This window comes from Barbatula barbatula, assembly GCF_947034865.1.
Source record: "Barbatula barbatula genome assembly, chromosome: 15".
NCBI lineage: Eukaryota > Metazoa > Chordata > Actinopteri > Cypriniformes > Nemacheilidae > Barbatula > Barbatula barbatula.
Genome location: NC_136778.1, coordinates 15,101,022 through 15,115,416, shown reverse-complemented (window position 1 = coordinate 15,115,416; position 14,395 = coordinate 15,101,022). Strand labels below are relative to the sequence as shown.

General features: G+C 38.3%; 1 protein-coding gene across 2 annotated transcripts in view; it reads left to right on the top strand.

The window, feature by feature from the left end:
- The window catches only part of adcy1a (adenylate cyclase 1a), a gene marked incomplete at its 5' end in the record, with an annotated part of 34,547 nt that extends 21,422 nt beyond the window's left edge, over nt 1-13,125 (top strand). Inside the window, 11 exons of one of the 2 annotated variants that reach the window (XM_079475515.1) lie at nt 1,053-1,150; nt 1,343-1,427; nt 2,319-2,408; nt 3,252-3,505; nt 3,607-3,733; nt 4,637-4,753; nt 6,621-6,767; nt 6,890-6,988; nt 8,241-8,355; nt 8,990-9,114; nt 10,326-13,125. In XM_079475515.1, the coding sequence (XP_079331641.1) occupies nt 1,053-1,150; nt 1,343-1,427; nt 2,319-2,408; nt 3,252-3,505; nt 3,607-3,733; nt 4,637-4,753; nt 6,621-6,767; nt 6,890-6,988; nt 8,241-8,355; nt 8,990-9,114; nt 10,326-10,637 (1,569 nt within the window). In that variant the 3' untranslated portion in view covers nt 10,638-13,125. The remainder of the gene's footprint in view (nt 1-1,052; nt 1,151-1,342; nt 1,428-2,318; nt 2,409-3,251; nt 3,506-3,606; nt 3,734-4,636; nt 4,754-6,620; nt 6,768-6,889; nt 6,989-8,240; nt 8,356-8,989; nt 9,115-10,325) is intronic. The other variant, XM_079475516.1, reaches the window with a different exon arrangement.
- Nucleotides 13,126-14,395: the final 1,270 nt, after the last annotated feature.

The window sequence follows — 14,395 nt, the reverse complement described above, 5'->3', positions numbered from 1 at the left end:
ATTGCTCTGTTGTGCTTCGTGACTCCTGTCTCCTCACTTTCAACCTCCTCTCTCTCCCTCATCTCTCTCTTTCTTTTCTCACTAGTTCTCTTTCTCTCTCGGTCTCCGATCCCTCCAATCGCCGATTCATGTGAGATGTCCGCCCACCCTAACAGAATGGGGGCAACAGTAATGATTTGGGAATATCTGTCACACGCGCAGCATCTCTCCGGCTCTGTCTCTCTCTCACACAGGCTCATGCGTGCAGGAGCGCGGTGGTTTTCCCTGCTCTCTGTGGGAGTATAATGACATTGCATCTGGCTCTTGTGAAGAGGGGGATGCTGGTTTTTATACTCTAATGAAGCTGACGCACAAATCTCTCACAGGCTGTGTTGAAATGACACAAACCAGCGTTCCGTGCGACACCTAAGAGAGACAATTGTATGTCTTAGGGGTTGATGTTTAATAAAACAGAGTCTTTCTATTTGTTATATTTACATTAATAATTGAAAACTTAAAGGGATCAATTCACTTCTATTGTAAGAATAAGCGAATGGGTGCTGGTTTTCTACATTCTTCATTCTTTTGTGTTTTGCGGGGAAAATAAAGTCCTACATATTTGAAATGACAAGTGGGTGAATACAGGTAAACAATGACAGAGTCTTCATTTATGAGTGAACTATCACTTTAGCAATTTAAACTTTACCATAAATTATTTGTTTATGGTACTTTTCAAAGGCCTTTTATGTATAATGTTTTGTTTTCCAAAACTCCACTATATTCATATAACATTTTTGTTTAATCTTTATTTATATTATCAGTGTAATAATACTTTATATTATTTATAAAGCCTAAGCAAGACAAATCGTATTTTGATTGTCATTTGCACTTCCATCATGGCCCCCACACAAATTGAATGACAAGCGGAAATGACTAGTGAATAATGGGAGATGACCGAATCGTCCATTGATGTTGAACATTGTATGTAGACACTCATTCACGTGTTTATCAACTGATTGAATAATTGCTATGATCTTTCAAATTGTCTCTGTCTGCCTCTTTCTCTCACACAGTATCAGCAAGTGTATGATGACGCCTTCATCAGCGCTGTGGTTATCTCCCTCATCCTCACTTCATTTTTCACAGTCGTCTATTTTCTCATCATTCCACAGTACGTAAATCACCAAAGACACACAATACCTGCCTCACCAACATGTAGCACAGAACACACACAATGTATCTTTATTTGTCAGGTCACTGTTGTGCACAATACACACTCTGCATAATTATTATCATATAACATCTCTCTCTCTCTTTTTCTCTGTCTCTCTCTCTCTCTCTCTCTCTCTCTCTCTTACTGTAGAGGTCTTCTGGTTATAATTCTGCTGGTTTTGTGCCTGTGCTTTCACATGGCAAGTGCGATGTACCTTTACATCACTCATGTGCAGGTAACACGCAATTAAACACACACTCACACTGAATGTGATATTAAAGCCATTCTTTTCTGTTCTTAGCTTTATTTAGCAGTGAGAGCATAGGCGTCATGGCAGCGAGGGCGTTTGCAAACCTTTAGCTTTGGTTGATTCATTTAACAATTCCCAACATTCATTTACTTGTGCTTGCAAAGGAAAGCATGCTAATATTATTGCTGATACTTATTGCCGCAATAACCATCTAAAACACCCTAGCAACCATATAAAAGCGCTAAAACACCCAGCACACCTTAGCAACCACCTTACGATGCCTTCACAACCAACCATATAGCAGCACCCATAAAGTAATGCGCTAACAACCACCCAGCACACACTAGAAACTACTCAAAAGGCCCTGGTAAGGACATAGCAACAAAAAATAATGCATTAAATGTGCCCAGCACTCCCTAGAAACCACATTATCATGCCCTGGCAACCATCCCCAACACCCTGGACACAGTCGAGATTAGAGAATACCATAGAAGCCACCCAGTAAACAGCCAGAAGACCCTAACCACCACATAGCAACTGCATTGCAATCAAATAGAACCCCTTAGCACCACATAACAACGCCCTGGCAACAATTTAAAATGCTCTAGCAACCGCATACAACACTCTTACAATCGACCCGCACACCGTTCCAACTACATTACAATGCCCCTGCAGCCAACCACAACACCCTAGATACCATTGAGAAAGAGACTCTAGAAAACACACTTGTAACAATCCATAACATCTTCCTAGCAAACCCAGGCTTCATGCGTTGTGTTGAGAGAGCTGTTGATCACATTTGTTTTGTATCTATACTCTCTGCACTTTACTGATATCATACTGCTCATTCCGTGCTCTTTATCTCTGTCTCTTTAGTGCTCTCCTGACTGTCTCACCCTGCAGATCAGAACGGTTCTGTGTGGGTTTCTGGTGCTGCTTATGTACTCCGTGACCCAGGGGTGTGTGGTGAGTGTGTGTTTACTGGAGAAAAAAGTGAAGGGGGTGTCAGTGGGGGGAATATAAAAAATATTACGCAATATTCAGTTTTACGTAGAGCTGCATTCTAGACATTGTTAGTTCTAATCATCATAGCGTGTCTCAGTACCTCCTGTGAATTTCTTTGAATTTCATTGTTATTTTAACTCCTCGAAATCAGATCTGAATGACAATAATTCATCCCTTTTGCTACTGTATCTTAGTTTAGGTGAATTTGTGGATAAATGTGTATTCTTTACACAGCGAAATAAACTGTAAATAATGCTAAATACTAAAATAAAAATCTGCCAAGCCAAATGGGGTAAGAAAAATAAACGTCATTTAAGCTTAAACCTCATTCAGATAATCTTTTTTTTCAAATTGTTTTGAATCCATTGGCAAATATGATTTCTTTAACATAGGTGGTTGTTTTGCACCCATTTAACAATTTGCCTTAAGAACCACAATAACCAATATCCACAAAATCTCAAATTTTGGATGATTCATTAACCAAAAAAGAGAAATATTTTTTGGTTAATGAATCTAAATTAAAAATGAATTTGACTGATAGCTCAAAAAACAATAGATATCACAATAATATAATTATCACTTATTATTTCGGCGATGATAACTATGTAGTAAAAATCAATCACTGTGACAGCCCTAGTGTTGACAATAGTAAAATATATTATCAACACGATTACAATATTAAAAGATGCATGTATTACAAACTACATTATTAACAATTCAATGAGAAAAATATCATACTTGCTTTCACTGATTTAAATGTATTTGTAAAATTCTAAATGTCAATGTGCTACCGTCTCTACACAGGCGGGGTGCGTGCCGTGGTCATTAGAGGGGAATTCCAATGTCTCCATGGTGACAGACGTCAAAGTTAACGGGACCACCGTGGGCACCAGAGTGTGTAAATACACTCCTTATGTATTTTTATCATGTGTGATGGCATCGCTTTCTGTGGCCCTGTACCTGCGCGTATCATCGCTACCCAAGATCCTCCTGCTTCTCCTTCTCAACATCCTCCACACTGTCGTCATGGAGACCAGTGGCTATCGAGAGGCCATGGGGTGAGTGGAACTAAACACAAAGGTTATAGTAAATTCATTTTTTTCATCTGCTTATAATCTGGAGTTTCATATATGTGTGTGCATGCTTGTGTTATATGCAGCGGTGGATTCTTCCACGCACATGGCTACGACCCGGTTCTGGCTATGCTGTTGTTTTCTGGTGCTCTGGCGCTCCACTGCAGACAACTGGATCTAAAACTAAGACTGGACTACCTCTGGGCCACTCAAGTGAGTGCTCGTGTGTACATGAATGAATGAGTCTTCAGATAAATGCATGAGATTTTAAGCCCACAGAGGCTACGTGCAGAACTCGGCAGAAAACCCAGCACAGATCTCAGTTTGTCATTCATAAAGTTTTGTACGCTCATTGCACAACGCTTTTAGTTACAAATACAACAGTAGCTGTACTGTACAGTAGTGGGATGTATCAAAGGTATTACTGCACAAAAATAAAGATGGATGAAAATGTTGTTTTGCAGTACATTCTAGAAATGGTAAAATTAGGAAGAAAATAATTGCTTTCAAAAAATTATTAAGTGAATTCATGCAGAAATATTCTCTTTATTAATTTCTGAATTCAAGTAGATTTTCTCAGCCCATTGACGGAGATATTTTAGCCTGCTTTTTTGCATGAACTCTTAAATTTAATGTAATTTAAGTCAATATTTAGGTCACTTCGCTTTTCCAGTCAATTTAAAAATGCTTAGATTTTTGTATTGGAAAGCAACCAAAAATGCTAACAAATCATTTTTTGGGGTGCATTTTATTTTAAGTAGCTAGAAATGTTTATATAAGTCAGCCAAGAAGCATGACACTTGTTCTAGCATTTGAGTGGATAAAACTTTATCTAGTGCAAGATGAGTCATGACTTTGTTTGTAAGTTTGGAAGACAATAAACAAAGTCAACTGTGCTGTGGACACAATTCCATTCCAAGTCAATGGAATCTGCCCCACGCATAAACATTAGCAGCGGCAGTCATTTCAGGGATAACAGCGACCTCTAGTGGTTATTTTGACATGAAAAATCACACCCTCTAAATTCTACAGTTTAAACTTATTGCTAAATGTTTATTATCTCGCTGCAACAGTTCAGTCATTATTAAATTGTGTATTTGCGTGTGTGTGTTTTAGGCTGAGGAGGATAGAGATGATATGGAGAGAGTGAAGTTGGACAATAAGAGGATTCTGTTTAACCTGCTGCCTGCACATGTAGCTCAACACTTCCTGCTGTCTAACCCAAGAAACATGGTCAGATTTCATTTATACTGTAACTCACAACATTCTGGCAAAAACCTTAAGTGGCTTAATGACCACATGACGCGGCATTCACAATGTCCACAAGCTGTCCACAAAGTGAAACATTAAATTCACGGTGAGATCAAGTAATAAAGATTACAGTGGGTTTTCTGAATTTGATTTCCCCCCACAGACTTGGTTTCGTCAGCTGAAAATGTAAAAAATTAAAGCATGTTTTATGTAGAATACTTAAAACTTTTTTAAGTATACAAAGTTGCAAACAGTGTCCATTTTAAATTGGTGTGGTCTAATAATAACGATTATGGCTGTTGTAATACCCAAAGTCACCACTTCACGGCAATGTTGTTGTGATCCAGCTGTTGATGAGGTGAGAGGTCAGTACATATGCTTTGATGATACTGTATGTTTTGATCATGTGAATGAGATTGCATTGTGTGTAGTGTAAATGCTCAGCCTCGCCGTCTCAGTCGCTTTTGTGATCTCGCTGCCAAGCTGCATTGTGAGAACTTAAATAGGATGAATACGATCACACAGATGCTCCACAGTTCATGCTGTACGTTTTATTTTTGCTCCATGTTCAACACATGCTGCTTGCATCTTTTCCTGCCCAAGATCCGTCTCAGGAATTGATGTAATCAGACATCCTGAATACTGAAGCAAGCCTCCTCTTCCGAGAGTGGAATCATTTAGTAAACAGTGCCACGGGGAAGTACAAATCTGGAGAAAAGTTCACAAAATATTATAATATAGCACCCTAATTTGTTATTATCTTATTTTGTCGTATTTGTTTAATACCGTCATCATGTTTAAGTGGGTCAATGACAAATTACGACCACTTAACAAACGGTTCAACCAATAATATCAATAATTGTATTTTATTAAACTAAAACACTTTGTGGGTGAAATATGAATCTCTGATACAGCATGCTTGCGTGAATGGTATGTTTAAAACATTTAAATCAGTTGTGTGCAAAGTTTGGTCATTCATTTTGTTGATTTAGGAAGACGAAATTATAGAACAAAAATATGAGATGATTACTTGCCAAAACTCAAAGAAATGCAATAATATTGTTTCGAAACACTTTAAATAGTAAGGATTTTAATAATTGTATCTGCATGTATGTATACACCACATCCTAAATGTTTGAATAACTGCAATAGATATTATTTATTTGTATTCTAAAATTGACTCAAGTACAGTTATGGTTTTGAAAGACACTTGGATAACCTTTTATTTGTAGTGTGCATTTGTAGTAGTGTGCATTTGTAGTGTACCCATAATTGTCCCAATTTCACACTTTTGTTTTATGCATCTAATGCATAATTCAATGCTTTAATAACTTTAGTGAAGGTGTCTTGCTCTTATATGTAAATGACCTCTGTAATGATTTGCTTTTGCATACATATAACACTATAGAACTTTTGCTCAAGGGTTCCCCCATGTGGTGCCAATCTATGTATGATCATGTAAATGAAAAAAACAGGAAGACATCCATACATTCTACAATATTCTGAGACAAGAGGTCTGACCACATACTGTCTATTAAAGGGATAGTTAACTCAAAAATAAAAACTCTTTCATCATTTATTCACCCTAATGTCATTCAAAACCTGTATACTGTATGTCCCTTTCTTCTGTAGTAAACAAAAGAAGATATTTTGAGAAATGAGAAATTGCGTCTATATAATGGAAGTCAGCAGTAATGTTAGTTTTTTGCATGTCACGTGTATAACTAAGATAGACTTGCCTAGATACGTAGCCCACGAGCTGACAACCGTTACGAATTCAGCTTCGCCTTGATCAGCGGTATCATCCCCCAAGGGTCTCACGACTCTTTCTTCTCTTTTACTCTTCCAGGACCTGTATTATCAGTCTTATTCTCAGGTGGGCGTCCTGTTCGCCTCCATTCCGAACTTTAATGACTTCTACATTGAACTGGATGGAAACAACATGGGTGTGGAATGCCTCCGGCTGCTCAACGAGATCATCGCCGACTTTGATGCGGTAAGTATGTCTTGTTTTTCAACCTGAGAAATGTATGTTTTGGCTCAGCGTGCAAGTTACCTTAATCCTACTCTGGGCCTCATTTATTTCTTTATCATTTCTCTCTTTTTCTCCCGTGGCAGCTGATGGATAAGGAATGTTACAAAGATATTGAGAAGATCAAAACTATCGGCAGCACGTACATGGCTGCAGTCGGACTCGTGCCAACTACAGGATCCAAGGTACACAGATGCTCTGTTCCAAAACACAGATGACTTGGAAGTTGGCTCCCATGAAAGCAGTATTAATAGCAAACACACATCACAGGTTAAAGTGAAAATTCTGTCAATGTATTTATTTACATTCATTTATGTCGTTGAAACCTGTATATGACTCTTTCTTCGGTGGAGCACAAAAGACGATATTTTGAGAAGTGCCTCAGTGGTTTTGAGTCCATATAATGGAAGTCAATAGGGCTAATGCTCTTTGGTTGCCAACCTTCTGTTCTGCAGACGAAAGAAAGTCATACGTTTTGGGAGTAAATAATGAATGAATTTTCTTTTTTGGGTTTGCCTTTAATTAATATTAGTGCAGAAAGGTGACATAAGTTACAAAGATACCCAAAACATATACTTGTCCTCATGTTACTCCAAACGTATGTGATGTTCTTTCCTAACACACAAAAGAAGAGGTTTTGATGAATGCCCAAGCTTCTCGGTTCCATTGAAGAAAATCCTATTTTTGCAAGGGTCTGCTTTAAAATAAAATGATTAACGTTTGAAATTATTGGCAGACCTTTATTATTGCCTGGCCATTTTAAAGTCTGTTTAGGGAAGTCTACGCACTCATCAGTCATGTTTCCAACGCCTCCAGGCAGCTGTTATACGAAAGTTATGTTTCTATATGTTAGTCATACGAAACTTAAGTCATATCTGCTTGAATAGGGTAAGATGGCCTTTCTCTAAAAGTACAATAAAACAACATTTCCAACAAATAAACTTGACGCCAACTGTACCATAACTTAAGTTAACGCAGGAACAAAAGAAAAATGTAAGAATTAAGAATTTGTAAGCTCAAATTGCGCTGAAAACATTTGTTCGAGATCGCTTCAGCTATTGCGCATGCAAACAGGTTGCCAAGCACCTCATAAGAATCCCTCCCACGGAGAATCATCAGTCTTTATTGATTGGCGATTGGCACTTTTTACTAGAAGGCGGGACTTCCTGACATATTGAGCGTCACATTTCTACCCTTAATATCAAGGTAATCTATTATCTTTTGTGCCCTTGTTGTATGGAAAAGAGAAGCAAAACATCTCCCATGTGTTTGGAACAACATAACAACTGGCTACTGTGGTTCACTTGCAGTTGTCAGCAAAGTCAAGCTTCACATAAATATGAAACAGTATAATGTTCCTTATCAACTTGTCGAGTGTTGAAGTGCTGATGATTTAATAATCTGTCTTTCCGTTTGATCTCTGCTACACTTGAATAGGTAAAGAACTCCATTTCCGCACACCTGTGCACAGTTGCTGATTTCGCCATCGAAATGTTTGACGTCCTGGACGCGATCAACTATCAGTCCTACAATGACTTTGTGCTTCGAGTTGGTGAGTGATCTTGCAATAGGAAGCTGTCATCGGGGGGTTTGTGTGGGCGAGCATGCGCATGTGTTTATGTACGAGCGGAGGAAAAGCGCGCACATTGTGCCGGACATCCCGTGTCCGTATGTTCTATAGGATGTCCTGAGTATGACGTCTTGTACAGGGTCAGATTGCGTATTAGACATGTACAGTTACACAAACAAGAGATATGTGCAAACGCACTGAGCATGTGCGGAACAAGTGGACTTGACCCAATTTCACCTTTTATACAATAATTATGTTCACTCAAGACAATGTTTTTCTTAATCATTTTTAATGCAAAGTTTTTTATTTTTACATTTGTTTTTTATATTTGTTTTATTTCTACAATTTTAGAAATTAATGGTTCTTTACCCTCTTTGTTTTCCAAAGCAATGTGATAAATCCTAGGGTGTTTTTGGGGGTTGCTAGGGTGTTACTATGGTACAGTTATCTTTCCTGTCCGAATAAAAATGATCATGTTTGAGAATATTAATTTTAGTTTTTCACAATCCAGTTCAACATATTTTATTCAGTTTCACATGGAAGTTACATAATACATTTCAAGTATAGTTATATGCGTTATAAATGACTTTATGCGATTCATTGATTCGTTCATCAGGTATTAATGTGGGTCCTGTGGTTGCCGGGGTTATTGGAGCTCGCAGACCTCAGTATGACATCTGGGGCAACACAGTAAACGTTGCGAGCAGAATGGACAGCACTGGAGTTCAGGGCAAGATACAGGTACAACAAACTCACACACTTGTGTTTCTACAGATGTCGGCATTTGTATGTCTCTAAAGACTGTTTACAATGTTTTCACCTAAGATACTACATAAGTGATATCAAATAAAAAAGAAACTATTAATGCTGCCATGTTGTATATTATATATTGTTTCAGAGATTAAAATAAGTGTAAATACTGTCAAAATACACAACATTTGAATCTTTTAAATAATTAATAATAGATTAACTCTTAACATAATTGTGTTTTTTAATGCTGTCAATCGATTAAAAAATGAATCTGATTAATCACACATTTTTCCTGTGATAAATCGCGATTAATCACACATTACATGAATATTTTTAAACATAGTTTTACATTCTAATAATTTCACATTAAATCTCCAAATTAATGTAGAAACAACAGCATTTTTTACGAATCAGCGGCAACATTCTGATATTACTACAGCAACTGATGTCTCTATTAAAAAGATTTTTTTATTTATTTTATCATTAATCATAGCCATTCACCAGTATAATTGAGAACTGTCATGTCTAACATTCAATATACAGATATTGAATTCTAAAGAATTGAGTTCTAAAACACTTAACAGTCTTTAATGCTCAATTCTAAGTGTAACAGTGACAGGAGTCAAAGCAGCAAAGAATGCAAAGAATGCGGCCCATTCAGGAGCCGTCTCTCTATGCAGATCTGATGCCTCTCATTTTTACAACTCCTTGCATTCATTTGAGATTTTATTGAACACGTTTTAGTCCGTGCTGGCGAAAATGCTAGACAAAATGGGCTTTCTGGCATAATCTTGTGTGGTTTTGTTCATTCAAGCACAAAAGAGAACGTAATACTGGTGCGTTGTCTGACAAATTCTGACAGAGATTCACTGACGCAGTGTATACACCAGACAGGACCGCTGTCACGTTGCGTTTAGCCGCGTCCCACAGCTAGAAGGTGTCTATCTACACCGAACGTGTCAAAGCAACTGTTTGGTTGAATAGCCCTTACTGTACATGAAAAAGAGTTTGATTATATAATGTAACGCTAGACAAAGGATGACAAAACAAATGGACACATTTTTTAAACGCATTTATCTGGAAAAAATGAAACCCATGCATTAACGCATTGACATTGACAGTTTTTTTTATTATTTATATTTTTTCTTTTCAGATCCTTTTTTTACTGAATTTTCATATGTAATATTTTTTTCTGATTCTAGGTGACCGAGGACGTCTTCCGTGTACTCTGTGATCATTATCGCTTCATATGTCGTGGCCAGGTCAGCGTCAAGGGCAAAGGTCAGATGCTCACTTACTTTCTGGAGGGCCGAGCCTCACAAAGCACACGCCACACGCAATCCAAGAGCCTAGAGCACGGCTCGAGCCCCTGCATCCGGACGAACCTGGGGTCGACGCAGACCGTCAGCACTTACGGGGTTAAAAGTAACACCCTGGGGCACGTTAGCACAACTTCAAACAACAGCATTCTTTACCTGCCCTCCGTGTCCGTCGACGTGGAGATGGAGGTGTGATCGCCATGGAGATTGGTTCTTCGGTGACCAATCCTTTAGTAAATCAGGTGCACGGAGAGAGAATGAAGGGAGCTAGATTAATAAGAGAAAACAAGAAAGAGCACTGGGATTAAAAAAAGAGCAGAAGAGATGTGTGAGGTCTCTGTCTTTCCACTGGTGGAGTGAGGAGAGACAACTCAAATGTGCCATGTAGAGACCGCAAGTTTATAATAAGCATGTATGTGTTTTTGTGTGCGCATGTATGCGTGTGTGTTTCAATGAGTCTTCCCCAGACCAATAGGATATCAGGGTCTCCTACACCGGAGCATGCGATCTACTGCAAGGCAGCTTCACACCAGCCGAGGAGGCACATACCTAACGTGTGTGTGTTATCTGAAAATGTCAAGAGATGCCACGGCAATGAATACTATGGGCAGTGAGGACCAAACATGTAGATTTTAAACAGCGCTGTATTTTGTACGTGAGTTTGCGGGTTGCGAGATCAAGAAATGTTGAGCAGAAGGTTGTGTTGGGTTTTTGAAAAAAAGGGTTACTCATATTGAGATTTGTTTTGAATCAATTGTTTACAAAGACACGGTTACAAATGGAATTTCCAGCGTTTCAATTTTGAACCGTTCATCCATGGGCGATAGAGAGAGACTGCCAAAAATACTAAACATTTACACTGACGCTGAATCAGATACCAAAATGATTTATTATTACAGAAAACACTATCCTGTTTTGTAATCATTTACAGAAAGTCAGTAGAGTCTGTGACGTGGGTAAATGTTTATCTATGCGTGGGTCGAATAAGCAAAGTTTTCCTGTAGGTGATGTGTGTGTGTACGCACCGGGCTTTGGAGAAAACTTGTGTGATCGCTTGCAACTGCTCTTTTTCACGTCTGGACTTTCCTATCCAGTAATAACATGACGACATGAACTAATCCCACATTAGTACAATGTTTAATAAACTGTCAGGAATGAAAAATATTGTCATAATCGCTCAAGAACTGTAATGCAGGCCAGCACAATCAAAGCTGAGTGGCAGTGCAGGATTTTATTATCATCGGCTTCCAGTATGTGATCGAATTCCTGAATAGAAAACCAAGCTGGGCATTTGTTCTCTACTTCAAATATTTTGGTTTCTAAGTGGCGCTTTCAGAATCTCCTATTAATGGAAACATCTCTCACTGTGCTTGCAACAATCTTTAATACGCAATTGAACATGCATGATATTTTAGTGCTGGATGTGTCATGTGCTCTGTAGGTCTGAGGTTCGGCTATCTGAACGTCTCGGTTCAAGAGCATGCAGACGTCTTGCTCTCATTTTGAATAAAAGAATATGAGTTCTCCTTTTCATTTACTTTGTGTGCTATTACTGTATCTTTGATAGATTTCCCATGATGCCTAGGGAGTGAAGTTTGGCTTCAAGCATGCCGTTCTGCATGTCCCTCTCAGCATGCCGTAACTCTGTCACGTCAGCTCTGTTTAATAACCGATTTGTGTTTCTAATGCATGCCTACTGCAAAAACTAAGGGTGAAGAAATGTTGCGAAACACGCTTCAGTAGCACCGCATGAGCCTGAATGGCCTTGATCATACGAAGGGCCATTTTTGAATCATCGTCTTTCTTGATGGCTTATCCGCTTACCTGTTCCATGCGTGGTGCTGTGAGACATTAGGGAAAAGCTTTCTGGGAGTTTTGTAGCATTGGCGCCTTTGTCAAGCTCTTAAAGTGACTGCCTTTTAATCCAGGGTCTGATAGAGAACGTGTATTTGAATATGTGCCAACCGACATATCAAACCGTCTTCTTTTATAGCACAACTTTGTGTGCACTTGGTTTTCTTTTGAGCTTTACTCTCATATGGACTGACCGAACCACATTTGGCTCTCACAAATGGCCTCTTTCTTATTTCAATTTTTTCGTAAAACTGCATATTCGAGAACGCTTTGTTTCTAAATATATTTAGCATTCATTTCCCACATGAACAAAATGATGAAGTTATAACGTATTTATGTAAATTGCACATCTGACATTCACATCTGTAGATTTTTTTATTTAACCAATATGAATGCCAAATGCCAAAATGCTTATCGTATCACATACTATTTCAGATTCTATCCAACAAATGTAGCCAAACAGCTTAATGGTTCTATTTAATATGGCTTAATATTATCTATTTTGACTACAGTGGCCTAACTTACAACTGTTATGAACATTCATGATGTATTACTAACTTTAATGCATAAAGTGTGCACAGTAAAACCATAGAATAGATTTTCATGTTGATTAGATATTTTCCTATTTGATACGGGTCAAAATTATTGTACGTATTAAATATATTGTAGAGTAAACAAAAAGAGTATTTTATTGACGATTTGTAATATTTGTGCTATTTTTGGGGTTGCAATGTATTTATTGCGATGGTTCTATGTGAATGTAAATTTCATATCGAGATCTTTTATACTTGTGTTTGCACTGTTCGGGAATAAAATAACCATGAGAGATGAGGTCGGGGTTTCTGTGGTGTTTGCGTGGGTCTGTGTTGTTGTGACCGCAGACTCTTGACGTACGTGACCTTGTACGTCAATCTATGGACTGTGATTGAGCGAACGACCCTTGAGTTACGAGGTTGCGTAACTCGAGAAAAACAACCGAAGCAAACAAGGAAAGCTTTTGATGTGATCAAACGTTGCGAATTAAAAGCCACTGTTCATTTTATGGGTAATGAACTGTGTTTTAATGTTTTAGTAGCACCCCAACCGCACCGTCCACAAACACATGCATGCCTCAGTGTGTTAATGTGTTTGTGATGGAAACGCTAAATGTGTGAGACAGAGCCCCTCTGTTAAGTGGAATCGGATGAGACTGGAAAACCGGTTTCCTAATCCTCAAGAGCCAGTGCCTTCCTGCGTGGGTATTTGTCTGTGTGTATATGAATGTTTGGGTCAAATAAACAGCAGTTGTTTCCAAACACTGAGGATTTAGGAACTACCGTAAATCCGGCCTATTCTCTTTTCGTGTTTACTCGGTTTTCCGACCGAGAGCGGCATTTTCCCACATCCAGGATGTGCCCGTTCTGAAGACAGGGGAAAACAAAGGAGTTTTATCGAGCTGGCATGTGCAAGCAGCAAACAGACAGGATGTGACACGTCGTACCACCGGAAACAATTTACAAAACACTGCCGACAGTTATGCGTATGAAAAACACAACTCGTGTCACATCAGGGCACAGTGTCGGGTTGAATGGACATCATGACCCAAGGATCATCTTTGAGGTTTTTTCATTATTTATGTCGTTCCCAAAACCTTTTGGCTTTCTACGGTATGGTTCATGCACTGAAAAAAAATCTGTTGGAAATACATGATTTGTATTTTTCAACCTTTAAATGACGTACAATACATCGGTTGCAAATGTTAACTTGGCATCCTTTTATTATGTTTATTTATGTTGCCAATTTTGTGTTTGTTAAACAAAACTGAAAAATACAACAAACTCTTCTAAATCTCATAGATAAATGAACATTAAAAAGCAAGAGTTTCTCTTTACTGAAAAACACATAAAACAACACTTAATTAAGACAACAGCTCTCAAAATGCAGTCTTACGCAAAGCATGCTGGGAAATATAAATCATCTGCCTAGTTGTAACAATTATATGTAAACACAACACAAATCATTCATGCAGTGCTAACATGAATGGATTGTTACATAACTGAACATGAAGAAATCATGTTGTGACTTAATTTAACAAACATTGTGTTGATTTTACAAGCAGC